This window comes from Protopterus annectens, chromosome 5.part0, assembly GCF_019279795.1.
Source record: "Protopterus annectens isolate FY-2018-M chromosome 5.part0, PAN1.0, whole genome shotgun sequence".
Classification (NCBI taxonomy): Eukaryota; Metazoa; Chordata; order Ceratodontiformes; family Protopteridae; genus Protopterus; species Protopterus annectens.
Window position 1 is genome coordinate 1055739 of NC_056735.1, and position 26103 is coordinate 1081841.

The 26103-nt window shown below is 38.9% G+C and overlaps 1 protein-coding gene across 1 annotated transcript in view; it reads right to left on the reverse strand.

Annotated features, from left to right (window-relative positions):
* Window positions 1-26103, reverse strand: part of HERC2 (HECT and RLD domain containing E3 ubiquitin protein ligase 2) — a gene marked incomplete in the record, with an annotated part of 3551743 nt that overhangs the window by 137179 nt on the left and 3388461 nt on the right. Inside the window, 2 exon segments of the mRNA XM_044072055.1 lie at window positions 689-772; window positions 20302-20499. Of these exon segments, the coding sequence (XP_043927990.1) occupies window positions 689-772; window positions 20302-20499 (282 nt within the window).

Here is a 26103-nt window from a genome sequence, read left to right on the forward strand (position 1 = left end):
AACATGGAAAGAACTTCAACATTAGGCCAGAATATCATATGCTTCTCATTCAACATAACAAGAATGCTTTTACAAACTGTCTACCAAATGATGTGCTACACTTAGATGGCCTTTCACATTTGTACCTGTATTTTGCTTTAACCCTTCAGAATGAAAAGCAAAATACTGAGCAGAACTACAAATTTTGTAACATTTCACATATTTAAACTGAATGGAAAGAAAAACCTTTATAAAATAATTTTCATTCAAGTGTTTATATATTTACTAGTTATTAAACACATTCCCTCCACTTTCTTAAACATACTTCCTACTCCTAAGAACTAATCTTTTTCTTCAGACCACTTTTTATGCAACCATTTTAAAACAGTTTTAAAAGTACCAATGTGTTTTCGGAAAAACATTTTCTTTCTCTAACTTGTACATCTTTAAGCACACAAATACAAAGATACAGCTTCACAAAATGGATAATCAGACATGCTCCATCCCAGAAGTCACTTCCATTACTTCAAATATCTACACATGCCCTTCTGCTGTCATACAAAATTTTACTCTATGTATTCACTCTTTCCAACTTGGAAATTATACTGTTACAATTTTTCAGGCTTTTCTGACTTTGTTCAGAAGAATGCCAAACTTGCTCCCATTTATTTCAAGGGCTATTTTACGAAAATGATTTTACTTAGTGTACCTGTATTCTGTTTAGCTCCACCACTGGTCCATGTTGGCGATCTCTCACCATTGTAGCCTGCACAACTTTGCGAAAAGCGGCTTCCTGCAAATCAAAAATAAAAAGCTAAAACACTTGATCTATACATCTTAACTACATGAATATCAAATGCATACAATAATGACATGCTCATAGCTCAAAAGTTAAGGATGGTAATATTTATGACACACACAAGAGTACAAAAAGAAAAAAAAAGTCTCCTACACGTTCACATATCTTGGATAATTAATATTTACTTCAGCTTTTAAGACTTTAAGCATCTCAATGCTCATGCCTTTCAACTATACAGCAGTTTGACTGTCATCTACAATTTGCAAGTCAAAAGCGGCAATCATTAACCAAAAAAAAGTGACATTCTGAATCCTGGTAATATTATCACACTGAAAGGCAGTCTGCTTCTCGGCCCCCGACAGAAGGAAAATAACGATTTTCTGGCGACTCAGCCTAGATGTTCAATAATAATCACACTGATGGCCAAGCGCAAAAAAAATCTCAGACTTCAGGAGGAATTTGCTTGTCTGATATCACAAAAATACTAATGCAAATAAAGATCCTGGATCCTCTACTACACCAAACTATTTAAACACCTTTCATATGAAGTATGTAGACACGGTGTTTCACAGAAGCTCACCGCTATTTTACCCTTATCTCCCACATATCCAAGGCTCATTACCATACTGATATGCTACATTGCTCTACTGCCCAAGATCAACAGACTGCAAGTTTCACACCACTAACATACATTTCAGATCTCTGTCCACTACATACAAACATATTTTAACTATGTAAAACTTTTTAAGGTAATACAATCAAAATGAAAGCTCTATAGACTTAACTGTAAAAGAGGGATTCCGAGAGGCTTTAGACCAGAAATAAGATATGCACATATCATAATTTGTTGATCGCAAAAGAAGTCTTCTGTATCTGGTAACTTGAGATTTATTTTTCTCATATCCTCAGCTCTCCATAGCTCAGTATTTTCTCCGACTGCTATGATCAGGGGCAAATTGCCTCTGCTTAGTGTGTATTGAGTTATCACCCTCAGAGCAAGAAAGGGGTGCTTAATCCCTAAGGCTACTTTTTATGTAATCATTTGGAGACCTATTCACTGAACCTGCTCAGTATGTAAGACAGAAAAAGACAAGCATATAAGGATGTAAAAAGTATGCATTTGCCTGACTTAAAAGAAAGTTCCAATTTTAACTGCAGAATGGAGAAGCCATAGGTAAGGTACCCAAAAAGGATGTCACTTCTAGACATTGCATATACAAAATCCTCTGCCTCAGCACACAAAGGTGTGTTAGCAGCCCTGCACAGGCAGATGCCAGTAGAAATGTCCCTGTTCGCTACATTAGCAGCATGAAATTTACATCTCATCATATAGAAACTGGCATTAAGAGGGCATATTCAAATGATTCCCGCAAAAGAACATGCCAAAGACTTGGCAGACATTTTCCAGGATTTGTTTCACAAAAATGGACAGAAGCTGGACCATATAATAAACACAATTTAAGTACTTGAAGTGCTAAGCAGCATACAGGTAAACAAAACTATTAAAATGGTTCATTGGCAGTACAGCAGCCAATTGCTATGGTATCTGTGAGCTACAGCTGACCCATGAAGCAAATGTCTCAGGATGATTAATGTGAGCTGTGCTGTTGCCACTAATATAATTAACAAGGTCACTGAAACTTGGGAACAAGCAGAAATTTTTCCTTAGACCGACCCAATTTTGCCAGCATATTTTTCAATCAGAGCGCATAAAAGTTTCCCTTGACTGAGTGGTCTTCAGTTGAACTGCCTAATCGAATAACAAGCAAGTTAGCTTTGGTGTACTTCTGCATGATATCAGCAATCTCTGGAGATGAACAACAGAACAACTTAGACTCTGTTTTAGTAATGCACAACAAGGAAGTCCTTGAGACTGTTACACTTCCTACTCTTGGTACTGATCCCTAAAGAGCAAACGGTTACTTATATGAAAGAACATCATTCTCTGCTTTCAAACAAAGTCAAAATCTGGTGATTGTCCACGTTGGCAATCTGGTGAATGCACAAGTACCTGGTAAGCGTGTGTATTTTAGGCAACTGGTGAATTCAAATACTTTAACTCAGCACTGGGATTCTGGTGGGGTTCAAAGGTGGAATGCTCTCTATGAATATGGACCTTCCTAGGAAACATGAATATCCGCATGAGACAACAAAGAAAAGAGATTCCAAAACCACTGCAGAAGGCCCACTGAATTAACATCTTTAAGGTTTATACATGTACAAAGATAGTCCACCTGACAAAAAAGTGAAAATGTGGTTCCATCAGGATAAAACTCAAATCCTTTGAAACAAGGTAATAGCTATAAGGAGATTAAATATGCAAGCACTCTGCTGATCTTCAAAAAGCTAATCTGCAGTGGGAAACAGCTGGGAACTCCTTCATGGACATTTTTCACAGTCCATGTCTTTCAACTTCCATCCTCTTTGCTCGAGGTCACACGGCCCTTGCAAGCACATGCCATGACACCACTTCAGTGGACAGGAGGGCATATCTAACCCCACACTTCCCACTTTTGATACAATGGAGCCATAGTGGCATGCAAATTAAAGACAAACTGTATAAGGATGCAAAAATCATAACCTTGCTATACTTATGGAGGTACACCACAATGTAGGAGGGTGGTCCATCCAATCAGTAGAGGATTAGCTGATAAAGTAAAACACATATGTAGGTGTTCACTGTACTTTGCAGGGCCCTTTGCTGTGCTTAACAGCTCGGAGGAATCTCTAGTAGTAAATAAAAGCTAGGAGGAATCTCTAGCAGTAAATAACCCACCCACCCACCCAGCATGGCAGGATACAGCAAGCTCAGAAATCTAAATTTTGAGATACCAAATTGCCAACTGAAGATTGGTTCTGCACTGAATCCACAGAATATTGCTTGTAAAGGGATGCAATTACAACTAGCTGTAAGCATAAAAGTCTAACAGACATACGACTGAAACAGGCAGTAAATGAAGCAATATTCCTAGATGACACACTTTTGACTGCAACAGCCAGTCACTGGCTTTCCAGCTCGTAGCAGAAAGCAATGAATCAACAATTAATTTAGAAAGTATTTGTTTAGCCACAGCCAACCCCCACCTCAAGCAAGATAAAAGATACAGACTTGGCCAGATGCATGCAAGCAATGCAAGTCATCTATACACATGGCATTTCTCATCACTGGATTCACCCTCCAGAAAGAAAGCTGGGCAGCTAGATGGCCTGACTGGCAGATATAGCCCTAAAATAACTTTGGAAAAAAAAACACACTGTTAATCCCTATGGGGGAGACTGTCTCTGAAAGACCAAATATGGTTCTCTACAGAAGACAGCCTGAAGCTCTGAGGTCCACCTGGCAGAGGTAGCAGCCACCAAGAAAAATGCCTCCTAAGAAACTTCAAGTCCACAATAGTAGCTTTTGGAAAGGATTTACACAGCCTGCATGAAGCTAAACAGCTGTCACCAATACCCTGGAAAAATGTTGAAATTGTAACTAACTGTAACTTAATGGTTGAGAAACTGGAAACGTAATACCTGTGGAACAGATACATTAGAAGAGTCTATTTCCCAGAGTGGTTTCCCAAGATGAAAAACATTTCAATTTGCTACAGTACACTTAACCAACAGATTCTTTCTAAGATGCCCAAAGAATATGAACTAACTCTTGAGACAAGAGAGGATCTTCTAAGCCTTGAAAGGAAAGGGAGAAACCAGGTGGTCAACCCGACTTTGGGCAAAGCCAGAGGAGGTGACCCAGAGGGATGGGAAAGTGGAGCATTTTTGGGACTGAAAAGCAGGGAGATCTCTGATGTGTGGCTTTAATAGGGGAGACCAGATTTGTCTGAGCCAAAAAGGGGCAAGGAGAAGCTTTGCATCGGATTGCTTTCTGTAAGAATCTAGACATTATAAGAAGTGGAGGAAATGCAAAAAGAAGCCCAAGTGGCCACTGTCTGACTACAGCATCTCTCAGGCACTACCCCTTTGGGGGAATCAGGGCAAAACAAAAGTTGCTGCACTTGGTGCTGTCTGAGAAGATGAACAGATTACGGCAAGCCCAGCCCTAGTAATGGAAAATCTGAGTTCCACTGCCACATTTAGAGACCACTGACGAAGAAAGAGAATGGATCTACTGACCCTGTCAGCAAGACGTTGGCTCTCCTAGGGATGTGTGTTGCTATCAAGAAGCAATCATCCACTTCCACACTCTCATGGACTTCCAGCATAAGGGGTAGTGACTGATTCCTCACTGTTTCTTGGCGTATCAGACTGACATCATCACTGTCTGTTTAAATGGAAGTCACCCATGGGGGCAAGAAGTCCTGTAGTTGCTGCAATGCATGGAGGATTGCTCACATCTTCAGAACACTGATGTGAAGCTTGATCTCTTGTGTCCATATAACCTGGACCATCCTTCTCTGAGAATACTCCATTACCCCAAGGTGGAGGAATCTGTTTTTCCTACCACAATAGGAAGTGGCATCACAAATGTTTTTCCTAGAGGAATCAAGGGGAATGTTAAGCATCAAGAAGCCGGACTTTGCAAAGATGGGTGATTACTATGGATGTAGGAGGAGGATCTGTTACCCGTGACCACTGTGCCAGATAAACCATTAGCATGTAAGAAGCCATCAACCCTAGGACTCAAAGGACTTTGACCGATGGTGGAGATGAAAATTGAAGGAGGCCTCTCCTGGATCTGCCCAAACCACAAGTTGACTGCCTGGTTTCTCCATTTCCATTTGTGTACCCCTTGCATCCTATGAAATAAATGGCTTGAGTTGGCTGCAGATTTGATTTTCCAAATTTTACTAACATGCCCAAGGACTGACAGAGCTGAAGTATTTTCTGATCTTGATTAGGGATTCCTTTGATGTGTCAGCAAGGAAAGAGCCATCTATGTATAGAAATATGAGAATTCCTTTTAGCCTCAGGTGAGTTGCTTTCACTGCCATGCACATGGTGAACCACCCTGCTTGGCTGTGGTGAAAACAAAAGGCAAGGCTTTGAATTGGACTGGCTGCCACATGGAAGCATAGGTACTTCCTAAATGTTTTGGTTATCCTGAAGGTCAATCAAGCACATCCAGTCATTTGCCTGTAGACAAAATAAGACTGCCTACACTGTGACCATTCTGAAGGGGGGCCTTTATTACATTCTGGTTGAGTCAGCTTAGGTCCAATATTGGCCTACGACCCTAGTTTTTCTTCTGAACCAAAAAGAATTTGGAATACAATGTCTTATCCAGTGGGATCTCTTGGATGGCTCTTTTGCCTAGGAGAGAGAGAGAGAGAGAGAGAAAATTTCTATTCTAACCACTTTTTGTCGATGATATGAAACACACCTGGAAGTAGTTAATATGATAGGTAAGGAGGGTGGGGAAAAAGGAATTTTACAGCCTCTCAATATTATCCTTCTCACCCATGAATCCTAAGTGATGCCCATCCACGCAGGACAGCAGAGTAACTGATGACCCCTGACTGCCTCCAAAGAGGAGATGGGTAGCCCTTCAAGGAAAGGTCAGGCCATCTGCCAGAGAAAGCCCCATAATATCCCTGTTTTTGTAGACTTCCACAACCTCTTGGTTTGGATCCACTGAACGGGCTGCTTCTACCATGGCCACCACTATCAGCAGTGGATTCAAGGGGTTCATGCCAGGATTTATTAAACCATAGGGATTTGGACCCTTATGGTTTAAACTGAGAAATCACTGCAAAGTCTCTAATATAACTGCCACGACAGACACTTTCTTACCATCCTGCTCACACTTCTGCATGCTCTCTTCAATATATGGACAAAATAAGGAAGCTCCATCATAGGAGGCATTAGTAAAGGTCACTTTAAAATTGCCCGTGAAGTCACAAAAGCAAAGCCAGGCATGACATATTGTTATGCCTGTACCTGCCGATCTAGCTGGTCTGGATATTTGTCAGGCTTTCTAGGAAAACTTTCAGATGCAGCAAGCTCCTGTCATGCTCTCCTGGTGACAAGATCAATAAACAGTCCGCTGGAGGCACTACTCAAGAAGTACAGGGTGCCAAGTGATACGACTCAAAAATACCTATTTGTCCTGCGAAGGTGGTTCTATGGGTTAGGATCATCCACTGCCACATGAGCTCTAGGATGTCACTGACATTGAGGTCTTCCAGACTGGAATACGGTAGCCATCTTGAGCCTCAATGTCTGTATCCAAAGTGACAAACTGAATCACTGTGCCTCCTTTTGCATGTCCTCCTCTTTGGAACATAATATAGGAACGAGTCCAAGTCCTCAGAGGACTGATCTTACAAGTGAGCAGATTTTTGTGGCCATTCCTTTGGCTCTAACTTTGGTAAGCATGTGGGGGATAAGGTGGAGACAAAAGGGTGGAGGTGACCCTGAAGCCTGTATGCCAGTTCTTGGAGGAAAAGCAAAAATCCTCCCCATAACCTTGGAAATAAACTCTACAGAAGCCAGATCCAAGGCAGCCACCATCAAATATCAGAGTTAAAAACTCTGAGGAAGTAGTAGGGGGCACCAGTAAGGAAATCCCCAAAATCAATATAGCAGAGAGGCCTCAAGGGGTGGGGGGATCAGTGGCTGATGACTCTGACACCAAGAAGGGATCCATGCAAGATGGATCCAATGATGGTGATGAAGTGTTGATGTCAAGTTGGCAGTCATGAGCTCCACTCAACTCCAAGGGTCTTGGGAGTCGTGTGAACTGGATTACTGTACTGGGAGATGATGCCAAACGGCGAACTGGCATTAAAGACACTGGTTCCAGGCGCGTTTTCTGATCTGAAACCACCAGATCCAAAAATCAAATCAGGGAAGGAGCAAAAATGGGAGATGAGAAGCTAGCCTGTTTCTCTTTGAAACAGAGGAGGACAGAAGGGTACTCATTTCCATCTTTGCCTTGAGAAAAGCTCTAATCATGCATACCCAATCCATTTCTGAGGCATTCCTGAAGGACTAGATAGAATATTGTACAGGAGGCCGAGAAGGAAATCTACGAAGTACTCTCTCAGAAGAAGTGTCTCTAGTCAGATGTTTGGGATACCTGTGTAGAATAATGATCAGATATGAAACTGTCAGAGTCGATGTGAGAGACTTGACATTGAGGAAATAGAAGTCTCCATTCCTGGTACTTTAGATGGGATGGTGCATGAAGATCCTCCAGCTAACATTTTCTCAAATTAGACTCCTTTTCTCTGTCCTTTGATTTAGTCTTCTCCTTACCTTTTTCTCTGTCTTATTTGGGCTTCATTGCCTCTAGATCTGGGGGCATAAAGCCTCTGTTAGCAAGTCTCTAATATCTGTTTGTTAAAACCCATTGATCAAAGGCCTTGAGAGTTGAGTGAACTCTGGGGCAGTTCTCCCCAGTCCTCTGCTGAAAATTGGCTTTGTTCCAAGTCGGACTTTCCCAGTAAAAAATGTTAAATAAAAATAAATAAAATAACTGGATTTGAAGTCCTCAGAGCCAAGACCAAAGGGCAACCTGGCAATGAAGACACTGATCAGTCGGCTGACAGGTAATCACACAGTTTATGCACATCCTATAGGTTTATACAAATTAGGTTTAGGTTTATACATACATTATTACTAGGCTAACTGCTCCTACAGGCCATTTTAAGCCTAAATATTATCCTATGCGAGAATCAAACCGTGTACCTTGTGTCTGCAAGGTAAACAACTTAACCATTAATGCCAACCTCCCAAATTTCATGGCCGCAACTAGAAATTTTTTTTTTAAACTTTTCTCCTTGTTCTCTATAATCATAATAATAATGGAACAAAACAGTCACACAAACGCATACAAAATAGCAAGTCTATCAGGAAATACTATATTTGTACAGAGATTAAAAAGAAGAGAAAAAAATCTATAAACTACAATAAAAACTACCTAAAGGAGCTTAAAATGGCTGAGTAATTTTTGTCTGAAGATATATACACCTAAGACTATAAATAAATAATAGAATTACAGCATAAATATAAATAGGAGTTGGACCACTTAATTAGTGGCAAGACCACATCTGAATGCTGAAACAACCAATGAAATTTGAGGTAACTTCTCCTTCTGATGCATGATTGGGTACTGAAAGATTTAAAGGCACTTGAGAATGCAGCACTACTTTTACCAGCATGGATCCAGCCCCTGAAGATGTAGCAGTTAGACTGGAATGACAGAATAAACGGGATCTTACACTTAAATAAAATAGATGTCTAAAATAGGCCGTACAAATCTGTGTGTACTCAGTACTAAGTGAACTGGGTACTTTTCGACTGGACTTAGAACAGTTTCCATTTGCCACAATATGTCTACTTATGGGAGAGTTTTCTGAACGCTTTTAATCATTTAAAATCTGAAGCTGAAGATTTAACAAAGCAAGTAGCCATGAAATCTGTTTTCCCACCCTAGGGGAACTTTTCTGACACACACTGGGAATAACTCCTGTATGTCCAGAAATCTGCATAGCTCATACTACATTATCCATCACCAAAGCATGAAAAAGTTGATGGTGGTATTTCTTCTTTTTACATTGCCAAAAGGCATAGAACCACAGGAAAGATGTAGAGAAACTTTCTATTCCATTGCAAGAAGGAAATGCCCACTATCCATTTACCTTTGCCGTTTGTACTAAGCAGAATTTATAAAGGGTACATCTCTCTAATGACACACTATAACATTGCTAGTTCACCAGTCCTGGAAGACCTTCCGACTGTAAACTTCTCTGATGCTCACACACAGGAAATGACAAAAATATTTATCTAGGAATCAACAGCAATATTCAGTTTTCCAAGGACATGAACGGGTACAAAAATATGGCCTTGCTCACAGCACATTTCCCTGTGCATGGGACAGAAACACATCCCACCCCATTCATCTACATTTCAGACTAAGGAGATTACACCTTATTATATATCCTCCAGCTATTTCAGGGATGTACAAATAATATTTCAGTGGTGTGTACTATGGCTGCTATATGAAGAAGTCAGCAGCATTTCCAATTTTAATTAAGGCTTGTCTGAGATATCTTGAATCAAAACTGAAACAATGCAGAGTGACTTGCTGATGGGACTGGTGTGAGACTAAGCTTTTTTGTTAGTTAAATTCCAAATATATGAATGAAGGTGTACAGCTCTACTACCAGCCACCCTAGAGAATAGTACACACATGTTAATAACTAACACTGCATATTAGTGTGGTACTGCAATGGACTGTTGTGTATGTGCTTGATAACAAGGTAAAATATACCCCTGTAGCCATTATTTATGCATTCATCCACTTTTTTGATTGCATTCATACTTCCAAGGTGCATACTGTTAATAAAGTTGATGTAATTGTTAGGCACACACATCTGTGTGTGTGTGTGTGTGTGTGTGTGTGTGTGTGTGTGTGTGTGTGTACAAAGATGTGGGTAGCATTGCATGTATCTAATATCAATAACTTGAAATATATTACTATGAACATTACTTATGTTGTTTTTCATTTAAATCATAATCAGACATCTGATGTGTACACCTTCAAGAAAGTAGCTGCAACTGCTGTGCGTGTGTGTGTGTGTGTGTGTGTGTGTGTGTGTGTGTGTGCGCGTGTGTAGACAAGGGGCCAGGGTAAATGTAGTGCATTGCATTGTATGTATCTGACACTTACAAGCTGAAATTCGATACTATGACCATTATTTCTGCAATTATTCACAAATTTCATTACAAAGGTCAGGCATAATGCTGGGTGTGTGTATGTGTATGTACGTGCATGCATGCACTCAAGCATACATGTTGTGAGCACATGAGTAGGGGAGACTGCAATGGGTTGCACTCTATGTATCCAGCAGTGAGCTGAGATACATTACTGTGGCCATTATTTATGTAGTTATTCATTCATTTTATTACAATCAGATGTGTGACAAACAGTCATTAAAATGTCTTTAATTGGTGGGCACGTGGGATCTGCATGTGGTATGTGTGAGAGTGCATGCAGGAATGCTAGGGGGCTGCAATGGATAAAAGTGGATGCGTCTGGCAGCAATGAGTGGAAATACATTATTGTGGACATTATTTATACATTTATTTGATCACAATCACACACCTCAGATTGCTGAACACAGACATTATATCAGCTGTAACTGGTGTGTACGTCAACATGCATGGACTGAACAGGGTGGTTGCAATCAGCTGCACTGTGTTTGAAAGCAATGACCTGAAATACATTACTGTGGCCATTATTTATGTATCTGATCACAATCAGACATCTCAGATAGCAGAAGGCAGTCATAAAGGTGACTGTAATAGATAGTTACTTGTGTGTACATGCTTGCATATGTCCAAGTGATTGCAATGGGTTGCACAGTGTACATCTGACAGCAATGAGTTGAAATATATTACTGTGATCATTATTTATGCATTTAGTCATTCATTTTATCACAATCAGACATATAAGATGATCGCAGAAAAAGTGTCTGCAACTGGCGAGTATGAAGGCAGGCTGTGGATGAAGCGGGCTCCTATTAGGACAAAAATGCATTTTGTTGAATGCGTTTTTGTCGACACAAAGAGCGAACAAGCAAAACGCGAAGCGGCTGTTTAGCGAATTCTTTCCCTGGGAAAGTCGCTTGACTGCTTCATTGCTTTGCCGTGTTCTGCACTGTAGTGTGGACCCTTGTCCGGTATAACTCCCAAGCGTGAATGTGCAACAGTTACTGACCTTAGGGTTATGGTGCGGGTTAAAGTAAATGCATATGTATGAAAGTGTTTACTTTTTTTTTTTTTGCGTTAGATGTATGGTTGAGTTATGTGCATGTGTTTTCAGCTGTTTACTTTTGTTTAGGGGGTAGAATTAGGGTTAAGGTAAGTGTATATGCGCTTGGAACTGTTTACGTAAATGTGCAAGAGTTACTGACCTTAGGATTAGGTTGCTAGGTAAGTGCATATGTGTTAAAATGTTTACTTTTTTTTTCCATTAGATGTATGGTTGGGTTACGTGCATATGTGTTTTCAGTTGTTTACTGTTTTTTTTTTTTTGGGGGGGGGTACAATTAGGGTTAAAGTACGTATGTATGTGTTTGGAAGTGTTTCCTGTTTTTTTTTTTTTTAGTTGGAACAGCGATTTCTTTCCCTAGGAAAGAAATCACTGTTCTATGGTGTCGACATTTTCAGCTTTCGCTGAAAAAGAGTCGATGAAACATCGTTCGCTGTTTTAAGCGTTCTATGTTTCAATATAGACCCGATTAAGCTTACTGACTTCTGCTGTCACCCTAACACAGGCAGCTGTTGATCTGGCTTGGAAGAGCTCTTGTATGTTTGTTTGAGTGAAACAAGGCAAACTACATTAATTGTCTACTTTATATTGCTATCAGGCATATGAGACATATACAGTCAATCAAATGACTATACTGAACAGGTTTTGAGACAGCCTGTGGATTTAAGTGACTGACTTTGGGCTGTGTGACCACAGGTAAATAGTCTCTGACCTGCCATAATAGACCCAGCCCATTCCAGTTACAGCCACCTATTCAGTTGCTATCTGCACCCTCCCTCTTGCACTGAAGTCAACAGCTTCCATTGCCCTCTACCATGAGCCCCCCTACCATAGCAAGTGTACTGGGTCTGTTAAATATGTGCATGTATTTTGCACTGTGAACTGTACATACAGTGCAATGTTGGATAACATGGATACTGTCTTGCCGTTTTACGCAACTTTCTGCACTGCCCCTGCAGGACATCAGCTACACCAAGATTTTTTTCAGGAATGCAGACAAACTTGGTCCTGTAGAAAAAACACCTTCTGGGCTTGTGTCCACTACACCGAATACAAAATGCCAATAAATTCAGCTACCTGTACTACAACAGCTGTAGAATAATGAGGCTGTTCATTATCCTTTTAATATAAAATGTTTTGACTGTTCAAACAATCATGATTACCCATGTCATACCTGTTATGTACAGTAAAAACTAAAAGAAAATTCTAGCCAAGTTAAAATTTCCACTGTGGGATCCCTCAAACCTCTTGTATTAGAGGCACATGGGATATATGCAAATGACCCTTAAGAACATCAGGTGTTTCAGCTATATGGCGATTCTGAATGCCCATTATTTTTTAAGTTGTTTACTGGACAAATTCAGCCCAATAAAGCCAAATCCCACTAGCTGTGGACATGGATGTTTCGGACTTGTTATGGCCTCATCAGCACAGCACAAGTGAACTATTTGACTAAGCATTAGAAACACAGGGCTGTTAAAACTAAATGATGTCCACTGCCATTAGGGTGTCTAAAAATATACCAACTAACTAAAACAATGAGTAAAAAGGTCACACAGAAAAAAACAGAAGTCATGGGCATTCACAATTGCCATATAGCTGAAACACCTGATGTTCTTAGGGGTCATTTGCATATATCCCATGTGCCTCTAATACAAGAGGTTTGAAGGATCACAGTGGAAATTTTAGCTTGGCTAGAATTTTCTTTCAGTTTTTACTGATTGTTTTTTCTGTGTGACCTTTTCACTTGTTATACCTGTGAAGTACAGAAATGATGATCACTGCAAGAATATGTAAAAACTTTAAGGTTAAAAAAGAAGAAAAGCCTGAATAATTGCTACTGTTTTATACTACATCTGCAATTCAATGTCCTTAATACCACCATCATGACACGAATAAGGACATAAATAAGAAGTGTACATGCTGATTGCAGTCTTGACCTGCACCATATCAGTTTCTTGCCCATCATGCTTTGTTACAGACAGAAATAAGAATAGCTTAAAAGAAAGCACTGAATATTTTAATTTTGTTATAATACATTTCTTATACAACATACTGAAAGAAAAATACAGCTCAGAAATGTACTTCTGCAGTAATGAGAAGAACATTTACTACAGAGTCCTCTCAATTAACCTGTTGACCAGCTGACTCAATGCAACAACAATCATCTATTCATTCCCTTCCTGGTGAGAGTCCGATGCAGCACATCCATCACAAAGGCAACCATCAGAAGATTTTCTTTTGCTAGCTCTACAATTCCCTCAAACACGCCATATAATTGCTCAGAGGAAGGGCATGCAAAGGGTGCAGCATGGGCCTATACCTCCTTCTTTGAGTGATTTACAAGCAGGTGACTCCCTTTCATTCCCAGTCTCGACCAGAGATTAATTTACAGGAGATATGCCTTCAACTCCCCCCTTCCCCCAGGAGAGGGGATCAGGCCATGTTTCTTCACTCTTCTCCTCCAGATCCTGGACCTCCATCTGACCTCTGTGTCATGGGGCCTATACCTCTTTCTTTGAGTGATTTACAAGCAGGTGACTCCCTTTCATTCCCAGTCTCGACCAGAGATTAATTTACAGGAGATATGCCTTCAACTCCCCCCTTCCCCCAGGAGAGGGGATCAGGCCATGTTTCTTCACTCTTCTCCTCCAGATCCTGGACCTCCATCTGACCTCTGTGTCATGGGGCCTATACCTCTTTCTTTGAGTGATTTACAAGCAGGTGACTCCCTTTCATTCCCAGTCTCAACCAGAGATTAATTTACAGGAGATATGCCTTCAACTCCCCCCTTCCCCCAGGAGAGGGGATCAGGCCATGTTTCTTCACTCTTCTCCTCCAGATCCTGGACCTCCATCTGACCTCTGTGTCATGGGGCCTATACCGCTTTATTTGAGTGATTTACAAGCAGGTGACTCCCTTTCATTCCCAGTCTCTACCAGAGATTCATTTACAGGAGATATGCCTTCAACTCCCCCCTTCCCCCAGGAGAGGGGATCAGGCCATGTTTCTTCACTCTTCTCCTCCAGATCCTGGACCTCCATCTGACCTCTGTGTCATAGGGTTCCAACTCTCTATGTCATGGAGCCAGTAGTGAGAAGCATTTCTGATGTCCTGATATATAATGTCAAAAGGAATCCGCTTACCAAGAGCTGCACTACAAAAGCAAGTAAAGCAGACCTAAAAGAAAATATTTTTCTGTGAAAGTAGAGAAACCTTTGGGTCAGAAACAAATCTTTCCACTCATAACTTATGAGAACACAACTCTGTGAATTTAATTGAATAAATGAAGCAAACATGTTATGTAGTGACTATTCTGGAATGCAGTTCTAATGATTAGATAATGCTTTATTTAACTGATTTTCTTCATGATTTCAGTGCATTTCAGAAAACATCTTTACGCATTCTATAAACAAATTAACACCACCAGAAATGAACATCAGAAATTACTGCCGTCTGAAAGACCCTAGGAATTTGCTGTCAGTACTCTCAACCACCACAAACTAGTGTATTAGATATGAGAAAGAATACACTAACACTATCTACCAATAAGAAATCTGTGAATCAATTTTTATAATGAAGCTTTATTTTGGGTTTCACTAAAATGTTATCTGCTTAGTACGAATCTATGTCTACAGTCCAATTAAAAGCATTTCTCCCTCAGTTCATATATTTTAGCAATAAACTCCTATATGTCAGCATGACACAATTTACCCAAAATTGGTAGGGTTTTGACTTTGACGGCGAAACCAGAGTGATTAAAAAAAAACAACCACCATGGGCAAATCCTGTCATACCCATACACAGGAGTGAATTATTGCTATTACAAAACTTTATTATTTATGAAAGAAATTGCTTGTCTGTCTAAAATAATTTCATTCTATAGAGGCATCGCAATATTCTGTGGCCTTCTCTGCTCAGTACTGACGCATGCATATTGCATTTATGTCCCAACACAGAGAAGAGAGCATCTCAATGATAGTTTCTTCTCTTTCCCTGTTGTCCCTCTTTTTTTTTATTTTCAAGAGTTGTGGACAAAATCAAAAATAATGAGAGGCAAAGGACTATGGCATCAATGTATACTCTCTGAAAAATCAGGAGAATGAAATTAACTGGGATTACTGACGGACAGAAATCCTCAGCAGGTTACAAAAAATGTTACGAGATACAGTGCAGAAATAGAAAAATCAGTGACATTCAGCAAAAATGTGCACATCTGAAGTATAGTTACAGGCAGTACAACTGATCATAAGAGTACCACATAACTATGCAGAGTCTGGCAAAACGTCCCTCATTTTCCTTGTTATCTCATAAGATATTCTACTGGAGTTATGTAGCATATGTTAATAGAAAGTCTGGTCACTTGACAGTGTTTCAGCAGCCAGACTTTTTTTTTTTCCTATTGGTATACACCCGATTTACAATGGGCAACTGACTGGATCGTCCAATCAGTGTGCACATTTTTATATAGAAATTAACCTCGATTGCATAATACACAATGAAATTTAAAATACTTTTCTTTTTCTTTGTTTAGAAACTGTAACTTTCATTCACAGATGTTACTGTAAAATGACTTATTTATCCCATGGAAGTTTGTGGATTCTGTCTCAAACAAATTTACTATCTTGGCAGACAGGGAAATCCTTTGTGCCTTTTAACCTATTGGCATTTCTTTTAAATGTAACAATTGTAAAATTAAATAAAAATAAATAATTCTGAATTGTTTGCCATCTTCATCGTGGGCTCTTATTTAGGAGGACAATTTTATAACTCAATTACACCTGACCTACTGTTCAGGTGTGTCTGAGACAGCTTTTGTATTCATGCTTACGATATGAGTACTTAGGATTACCTGTGGACACATTACTCCTGGATGTAAATATGAAACAGCTGGGAAGTTGAGACAGAGCATTTTCCTTTATGCTTTGAAATGCAATACACATTTATAGTGCCATAAGCCCTTATTTACAAAATCTAACAAATATTTTCTGAAACATTGTGAAAGCAAAGGCAAAAAAAGCTTAATCTGTTATTAGGTGAAGCTTATTCTAATTATCAGCAAGAAAAGAAACTGAGATAATGAGGAGAACTACATTCCATGGTACTCTCTACATAAAACTTCTGCCTGCTCTAAGGATTTTGCTGAATTCCCAGCAGTCTCTTTGAAATTTATGATTAAAAGGGATTATACTACCCTGTGTCTGTAACTTAAATGATTAAAATTTTTCATCCTTTAAAGGCAATTCAACTCTCTAATAACCATCAGTGGATTATTTTGCAAAATTATTTTGTAAATGTTGCACTTTAAAGCTTTCTATTGAGAGCAGGCGCTATCTAAAGTAGCTTAAGTGTAATAGTTATAAATGAATTTACTGCTGCTGTAAATATCCGGGAGAAGTGCACAAGTTTTCACCACAACAGCAGATGTTAAATGTTAAATATGGGTCCAGCAATAGGCACAACCTCCATTAATGACAGCAAAGCTGCTGGCAGAAGTGCTGACCTGGGCAATCATCCAACTGCACCCCCCCCCCCCCAACAAGTTCAGGACAAAAGGGGAAAAATGCCATTATGATAAAATGATAAATACACACTAGTTCTTTCAGAAATTGTAGCAAGGAGCTATATTACCTCCTTGCAACAGTTTCTAAAACACACAAATATGCCAATCAAGAACTATAGAACTTTGGTGTCTAGAATGCATCCCCAACACACACTGACATCTTTGTTAATATGTGGCACTGGCTATTACTGTCTAGAGCATTCCACACATCTCTTATCAGATAGACAATGAACACCTTCATTATATGGAAGTTTTGGTGCTGCTAGAAGATGAAGCCCATTCTAAAGCCAGGAGGCACTACTGAAATGTATACCTCACAGCTATGACATGGTGAAGGTTAAAATGTTGAAGGAGTTTAGAAGCAGTGTATGATGAACTGACTTACTCAGAGAAATGTATGATACAAGTGTTGCTAGATGGAAATAAAAACACATGCCTAGAAAGTGCTGATATGTGCCTTCATAAAATAAAACTCTACTCCCATGTCTGTAGCACTCAACTGTGCTTTTACACTCTGTGTATGCATGCACTGGACATTTCCTATTATCTCCGCCATTCTCAACAGACGCTGTTCTGGATGCAACTTGCATAATAAGTGAACCCACCCATTTCCCCACAAATGTCTTAGAATTTTATTAGATCAGACCTGTGTAACTCACATGGCCATGAAGGCATACAGATTAATGTTGTGGTGTCCCCTACACAGGGTTGTGGCCACAACATTCTATGCGACACGTGATTCTTTTATGGGTACTTCAATTAGAACATCTTTATGCAAAGACATGTATTCTAGGTCCTTTTACTTATTTGACATTTGTTAACTGGGTTGGTCCTGCTGGGTAGAGACCCCTTTTCAGCAGAGACCAGAGGAGAAAAGCTCCACAACAAAACAAGATAAAAAAAAAAACAGTAATAGAGAACAGTTTTAAGACTGGTGAATATAATTAAAAAAGTTACATTCATAATGTTACCAACAGGATAATCAACAATATATACATGAGAATACCAAGTAGTTTTTTAAGACAAAAGTAAGTAATTGGACAAAACTAAATGTGTTGCACACAGCAGGTTCAAGTCAATGGAATGACAGATGGAGAGCTGCTGTATAATACTGCAGGAAGAAAACATTACAATCGTAGTAGTAAGTCAGCAAGGAAGATAGGTACACTGAGAGGTTGGATATAAAGTAGCTGCAGGAAGAAAGAAATGAGATGCTAGCAGTAGTAGGCCAGCAAGGAAGAGAGGTGCAGTGAGGGGTTAGATAAAAGTAGAAGAGAGGTGCAGTGAGAAGACTGGATAAAAGTAGCAACAGGAAGAAAAAAGGCACTGGAGTTAACTAGGGGAAATAAGCACTTGTGTAGGAGGTATGCAAAATAGTAGGGTAGTAGAAGCAGGTTGGTCAACAGTTTGCATTATTGTAGTCAAGTTAGATTTTATAGATGCTGCAGGTATGAGAGGGTGAGTAGTAGGCAGACTGGATAACAAGTAGAAAAATAATTTATGTTGGGTCATTGCAAGGACATAACCATGACTTGTGGTAGGTGTCTAAGAGCTACTTTGAAGGAGTTGAAATTAGTGAGAGACCTGACATGTAGTGGTAGTCTGATATAGGCATTTGAGATGGAGTGGCTGTAGAGCAGACTGGCCAATAATTTTATTAGACTTACAGACTGGTAATAGTTTCTGTTGAGAACTACGGACAGCAAAGATGGTAGTATAAGGCTGGATAAGAGAACAGAGAGAGGGGCAGATGCATCACGTAGGACTAAGTGAGCTGTGAGAAGCTGGGGAACTAGAATTTAATACTGAAATTCAAGCCATTTCAGTTTTTTTAGGGCTATACAATGATGGGTGTGATATGGTAGATTAGTAGCAAACTTAGCAATCTTGTTATAGGTAAGTTCAAGTTTAGTCAGGAGATTAGACTGAAAATTTGTAAGTATAGGGGCTGCATAGAGTAATGTGGGGAGTAAGAAGGCTTGGGCAGGGGGGAGTCTGGAGGATTGAGTGACATTTTCTATGTATGTACAGGAGTCTGAGTTTTTCATGAGTCTTTTTCATGCACTGCTGAGTATGGAGATCGAACTTTAGCTGGTCATCAATAATGATACAGAGGAGTTCAGTGTGAAGTTCAGTGGAGATAGTGGTGTTGTTGAGTAAGGAGACAGAGAAGGTAGTTTTGCATGTTGAAGAAGCAACTCGTATTAGGGAAACAGTCTTCACAGTGCTGCCCTGATGTTAAAAAATGCGGCCCAAGGAATAGTACCTGAAGGAATGGGCATAATGTATCTCATGTTATTGATTTTTTAACTAAAGCTCTTACATTTTAATCTACTATACATTCATACTTAGTACTTAGAAAATAAAGCCCCAAATGTAAGTGTTGTTAATCATTTTCATTGTAACATCTTTCCAGGAGTGATCTGTTACACAGCAAGAGTTGTAGTCACTTTCCAGCTGTATACTGCAGGCATTCAAAACTGATGCATCTGAGCATTTGGACGGGAGTTTAAATGTGGCACGCAGGGTGCATGAATTCAGTGAGGAATCTGAGTTGGCTAGAATCCACAATGCAAGACTCTCTAAATTGCATAATGCTACAGAATAAACTTCTTTAGAGATGAAACTGCACCCAAGTATGAACTACCTCAAAAATGTAGTTTTTTTTTTTTTTTTAACATAGAATAGCTTGATAAAAATTCAATATAATCTTGAGGTCTAGGGTTTCTTTTGGAGCCACTATCCTGAAGGGTCTCCACTTTATCATTCCAGAGGACCTGGAAAACCATTTTTAGTTCTTCTCTAGTATTCTCCTTCAAGATGAATTTCATTTTATTATAGGCACGCAAACTCAATGTGAGGTAACTAGTGGAACAGGTAACACTATTGGGGGGGGGGCATTTCAGAGAGATTGAGGCTGGAGCAACATGCGGCCCGAAGACTCATCAGTTAGCTCAGATAAAAGGAATTAATAGAACATATATAGCTGAGGTCTTCAGAAGTATTTTTGTGTAAAGCCACAAGACTGCATTACATTTTCACTCATGATTCACTTCAAGTTCCTTTGCATCATATTTTTTGTTTCACATGAAAACGGGGAAGACATTAAGTTACAAAACGTATAAAACAAGCTAACAGGTTGGTAGACATCATATATCAACAAAGGTACAATGGTTCAATTTGCCTGAACTATTAACCTGACTAATGGGAAACAATGTAACAGTGTTTGAAGAATACCTTGCCCTGTGAAATCAATATTCCACGCAGAGTGTCGAATCCCACTGATGGTCCCTGACCAGTCTCATCAAGATGTCCTTCTAAGTCAAACATAGGGATACAGGGGCAAAACAACTCTGAAATATGATGCAGTAATAACAGTCTGTTCCTTAATGCAATTATTGGAATCTCTTGCAGGTGGTTATATTCCATAGGGACCTAAAAAGATAGAGAAAAAGTGCAGATGTGAAAACAAACTAGTACGCCAAGATTTTATTTCTATACAGATAATTTTGTTGTTAGCTACCGCAAGGTAGCAAGTATAGAAATTATTTGGAGTCAGAGGAATTGACTAGGGGACTAATACTCTGTTCATTTACTGTACATCAGGACACTGTACACCATTTTACTTACCCACAGAGCCAATGTTAAACTCAACTTCTTATATGGGCATAGCAGCAAATAAGTCAGTGCAGTCTAACACTGTATATTGATTACTGAACATATTTTTGATGATGATACTCACATCCACTTAAGGCTATGCATTTTTTAACATATCTGTGCATTACATATTCCAGCAAGATATCCTTAAGCTTTTTGTACTCTTAAGATAACATTTTAAGTACTCTCTGTACTGAAGTTGATGGCACAGGAGAAACACGGGAGGCATTATTCATACAAGTGTAAAGAATGCTAGGAATAGTCTACACGAAGAGGTGGTAGGGCCACAACATGACCAAGAATTCAGAAACACACTGGATGGACAAAGTAATTCTTAAGCAGTATGGGAATACACTGGCAGCTGGTTAAATAAAAAATGCAGTTCACCTAACAAGTAGGTAAATGGACACATTAAGTGACTAGCTGGGACTTATCTGCCACTAAAACTATGCTTATTCTAAACAGTAATGATTTTTCAATGAAAAGAACATCTAGAAAATAGTATATGAAAACACTGAGCCACATCAAGTAGTGCCACTTTCCGACTTGGCAATTTCTCAGACAAAAATTTCAGAAAAATGAACTAGGTGTACAAACATTTTGGATCAAGTGAAAATATACACTTGCAAACAGTTCATTAGTAATAAGTAAAAGAGATGTTTTGAAGCCATGTCATTAATTGTGGCACAATGCATCTTTTGGAATACGTTAATGATGGTACAAAAATTATCAGTACAGTCCTCTCATCCTATCCTTAACACTTCTGGAGAGCAATAAAACAGCTAACTGGACAGATCATATATATATAAACCACAAAAACCCTTAACCTAGCCTCTAAAAAAATCTTCCTACAATCATCATACTACAAACTATTACTATTTTGGATAATGCAATTCCTTCTGAAATCCCTCTTCAGCTATCATTTAATGATGACAGTCCTGACCAGCTCTATCTTCTGGCTGAGCACAGCGCTACAGTCTACCTTAAACAGCTTATTGTCAAAGAAACTCATCCTAAATACGACGGCATCTTCTACTGCCAAACCTACAACCTACCCCTTACTACATCATCAATTCCATTATTGTTCAAGCACTTGCTCATTATCCCATACATGCATGCAAATCTTTGAGGCACAGGCAATATTGTCCTTCTAGCTTGAACAATATACCAAAATAGTCACCCTGTAGTAAGTATCAAAACTGTTCTTAAAATATCTAAAATAGTGTTTGTCTTAATTTAATTTGGTAGATTATTCCAGACATCAGCCTATTTTCACAGAAAGCCAATTAGCTAATTGCTCATCCCTATACAACCTCCTACACAGGTTGTCTGAAGATTCCCTACTACTCTCTGATAACCCCAAGCATTTTAAGAGTTAACAGTCTCTAAATGCCCTATGTACCAGAAAAAGGTATCCTGTTAAATGTCTGCATGAGACACTGTACAAATTCATATACTTTATTACATAACTTAAACTTTAACATCTGTGGATGCCCTTGGTATATTTCTACGGTACTCTTTCCAATTTAGTCATGCTAGTTTTTCTTAAACAGTTTTCATATTATTATTCCATACTTTAGTTTGGGTCTAATGTAATTTACAAACAATAATTTCATCATTTCCAAATTCCTCAATTTTATAAATCTGTTTTCATACACGGTGTAGTTTTACTTGTGTGTATGTACATGTATATGTGTGTATATATGTGTGTGTATATATGTGTGTGTATATATATATATATATATATATATATGAGACAGAACGCATATAAAGTAATGTACTCACAATAACGTTCATCTGTGTTGTCCATTTTCATTTTTCCTCAACTGTTGGGTTTGGATCCAATCCTCGGATACAATTCGGTTGGTTCTTCCAGCTTATGGAACACAAACTCTCAAGCTCTTCCCTTACCCAAAATGCCCTAGTCACACAACATAACATACCTCAGACTTGTTTGCTGCTCTTTATACCTGCAAAGTAGTAGAGAATAGTAAAATGACAGAATCTGGAACTCAAAACAAGGAAGAGAAGTTCCTCCAGCATCTTTTGATCCTTCCAAGAATCAAACAGGGTGGGGGGGGGGCTGAGGAAGAATGAAAATGGCCAACACAGATGGAATGTTAGGGTGAGGACAGAACTTTTTTATCTGATGCTGTCATTTTCATTTATTCTTCTGCTGTTGGGATGCAGTCCGAAACTACCTAAATCCCATGAGGATTCTAAGGCAGGATGAGCACCACTGATCCAATGGCTGCTTTTCCCCTAGTGACCAGATCCAAATTGTAATAAGCAACAAAGATATATGAGGATTAGCCCAAGATGCAACTGCATAAATATCATCCAATGAAGATCTAGGTAAAAAAGCTGAAGAAATTGCCCTATACTTGTTGGAATGAGCTTTTGGTGGTTTTGGTAAAGACAAACTAAATTTTTCGTAAATAGAGTTAATACAATCAGTTAACCATTTGGCTAAAGTCACTTTAGAAAATGATTTTCTTAATTTTGAAAAAGAGAAACAAATAATTGTGCTAATTTCCTCAAATTTTTGGTTCTATGTAGATAAAAACATAATTGTCTGTGTACCTCCAAAAGATGCAACATATACCCTCCTTTGTTTGAAAAATATGGAAAGATGACTGGTAGATTGATAACCTGATTAATATTGGATTCTGGCACCACCTTAAAAAGAAAGGAACAACTGGTTCGTAAGGATAATCCATCTTATGAAAAATCAAATAAGGTGGTTTAGATGACAGGGTTTGTAACTGACACTCTTCTGGCAGATGTAACAGCTACCAAAAAGATAGTATTCCACGTTAAGAATTTTAGCTCACACTTAGTTTATGGTTGAGAGGGAAGTTGCGTTAAAGCTTGAAAAACAATGTTTAAATCCCAAGGAGTGGGAGGGTCTAAGTAGGAAAGTTCCTCTTAAAATGGCTTTGTAAAGTTGGGAGGATGTTAAAGTTGAGTTACTTACTCCTATATAAAAATTAGAAATGGCAGCTAATTATACTTTTATAGTAGAACAGCTAGCACCTTTAATGAAAACTGTAGCTAAAAAATCAAGAACCTTACAAATTGGTGCTGAAAAGGGATCTAAATAATTTTGCTGTGCACAAACAACACATCTTTTCCATTTACTTTTAAGTTTCCTGGAGGAAGCTTTGTGGAATGATAAAAGAATGTGGTGGACAGGAGAGGACAGCCTAGACTGCCTAGTAATCAAAGGAATTGGAGAAACCATGCGGTCAGTTTTAGGCCTGGAGTGTCCAGATGAGTCATGTCTGTTGGGAGAGCCAGTAGGTCTGGAGGTGGATAAAGGATCCAAGGAGGATGAAAAAGATGAGGCCAAAGAAAGGGGAAACCAGATCTGATGAGACCAGTAGGGGGTCAATGAAAATAACTGTGCTCTTCAATTGTGATGCTGTCTGAAGAAATCTGTTCAACAGGGGCAGGCATAAGGGAGACCAGAGGACCAATCGTGAAGTAAAGTGTCTCATGGTGACTGCCCCATAGTGGGAATCAGGGCAAAGAACCTGCTGCATTTATTGTTGAGGGGAGATGCAATGAGGTTGCAGCATTTAATGAATGTGTAGTGAAAATTATTCAGGAGCTATTTGAAAAGATAGAAATTTCTTCTGAAAATATAGCTAGGAGTGGGATAAAATTAAAGTGGAGTTTGAAAATAGGATGGAAATAAAAGAAAGGGAGATATGTTTTAGAAGTAAGAAGAATTATTTAGAGGAACTGACAAATGTTGAATTATTGCAAAATATCAGGAATCCCACATAACAAGCAGAGGAGCAACTGGAATGCTAAACAATAAATAAGGGATTACCTTGATGATATGCATGCATTTAGAAAGACTGCTGTTAAGCAACCGAATAACCCTATAGCACAAAAACTTTTAGCATAACAAGGGATCCTGTAGAAGTATTACAAATATTTTGGAAAGTCTCTATTAAGCAGAGAAATATGGAAATCAAGAAAAGGTACAAATGGAAATGGTTATGGACGAATTAAATATGCCAAGGTTAGAAGTAGATGAGGTGATGAGGTTCAATTATTAACAGTTAGGTTAGGAGGAGAGGAGATAAAAAATGGTGATGAATAACCAATGTACAGGAAAGTCCCCCAGAATAGATGATATTCCTGTGGAAGTTTGGAAGCTAGGAGGGAAAAACTGATAAAGATCTTGAAGGTTTTGTTTAATAGTATTTTAAGAGGAGAAGTACTAACATCCTGGAAGAAAGGTGGGGTAGCTGTAATACCTAAAGAGGGTAAAGATCCATCAGATCCAGCTTCATACAAGCCCATTTCAATCATAAAGTGTTTATGTCTATAATGGCTAAAATAATGGCAAAAGTGATGCCAAAATTGATAGATATGGATCAATGTGGTTTTGTGGAGGGGAAGCAAACATTTGACAACATTAACAGAACACTGACAATCAAGAGGGAAGCAGAATGTAAGAAAATACCACTATTGTTGGTGGGTCTTGATGCAGAGAAAGCATCTGACGGAGTAAGCTGGGACTTTATGAGCAGGCAATGGAAGAATTTCCATTCCCTTATAAAATTATAAGGTTGATTAGGAGGATATATGAGGGATCGGTGATGAAAATTAAAGTGGGTGGAGTGCTCTCTGATAATTTCTGCTTTAGCAGAGGAACCAGGCAGGGGCGTACTCCCTCCCCTTTATTTGCATTATATTTAGAACCACTGGCAAATAACATAAGGGACTCAGAAATTCAAGGATATATGGTAGTCAAGAAAAGCTGGCTCTATTTGCAGACATTATTATTTTATACCGGACAAAACCAAAATGGGACATTACAATGTTGTGGAACATTTTGAGGCATTTTCAAATCGTTTCGGGATACAAAACTAATGAAGCTAAAACAAAGACAACAGTGGTAAATTATGTACCCACACACAGATTGGTTAACCAATATCCATATTTATGGGGACATGATAAAATTAAGTATTTAGGAGTATGGATTAAAAATTATTCCAGTGTGGCAGCTAAGAATACGTGGGACGAGACTAAACAAAAGATAATACAAAAACTGAAAAATGGAAGCTCGGTTATATGGATATCTATAGTAAGATACAAGCAGTTAAAAATATTTTAGTCCCTTTAGTCTTGTATACAGGTCAGGCATATTTTCGTCAACCAGAGGAGAAGTTGTGGAATGCAATTAAGCAGCTGAAGGTTTTTATCCGGGAGGGGAGAACAGCAAGAGTCAAGTGGGATAAGCAGATTCTTCCAATATAACAAGGTAGATTGGATTACCTGATTTCAAGGGATATTTCAGAGCAACACAGTTAAGGCTCCTACACACAGTACAAGCAGAAAACTATAATTCAAAGTGGAAAAGGA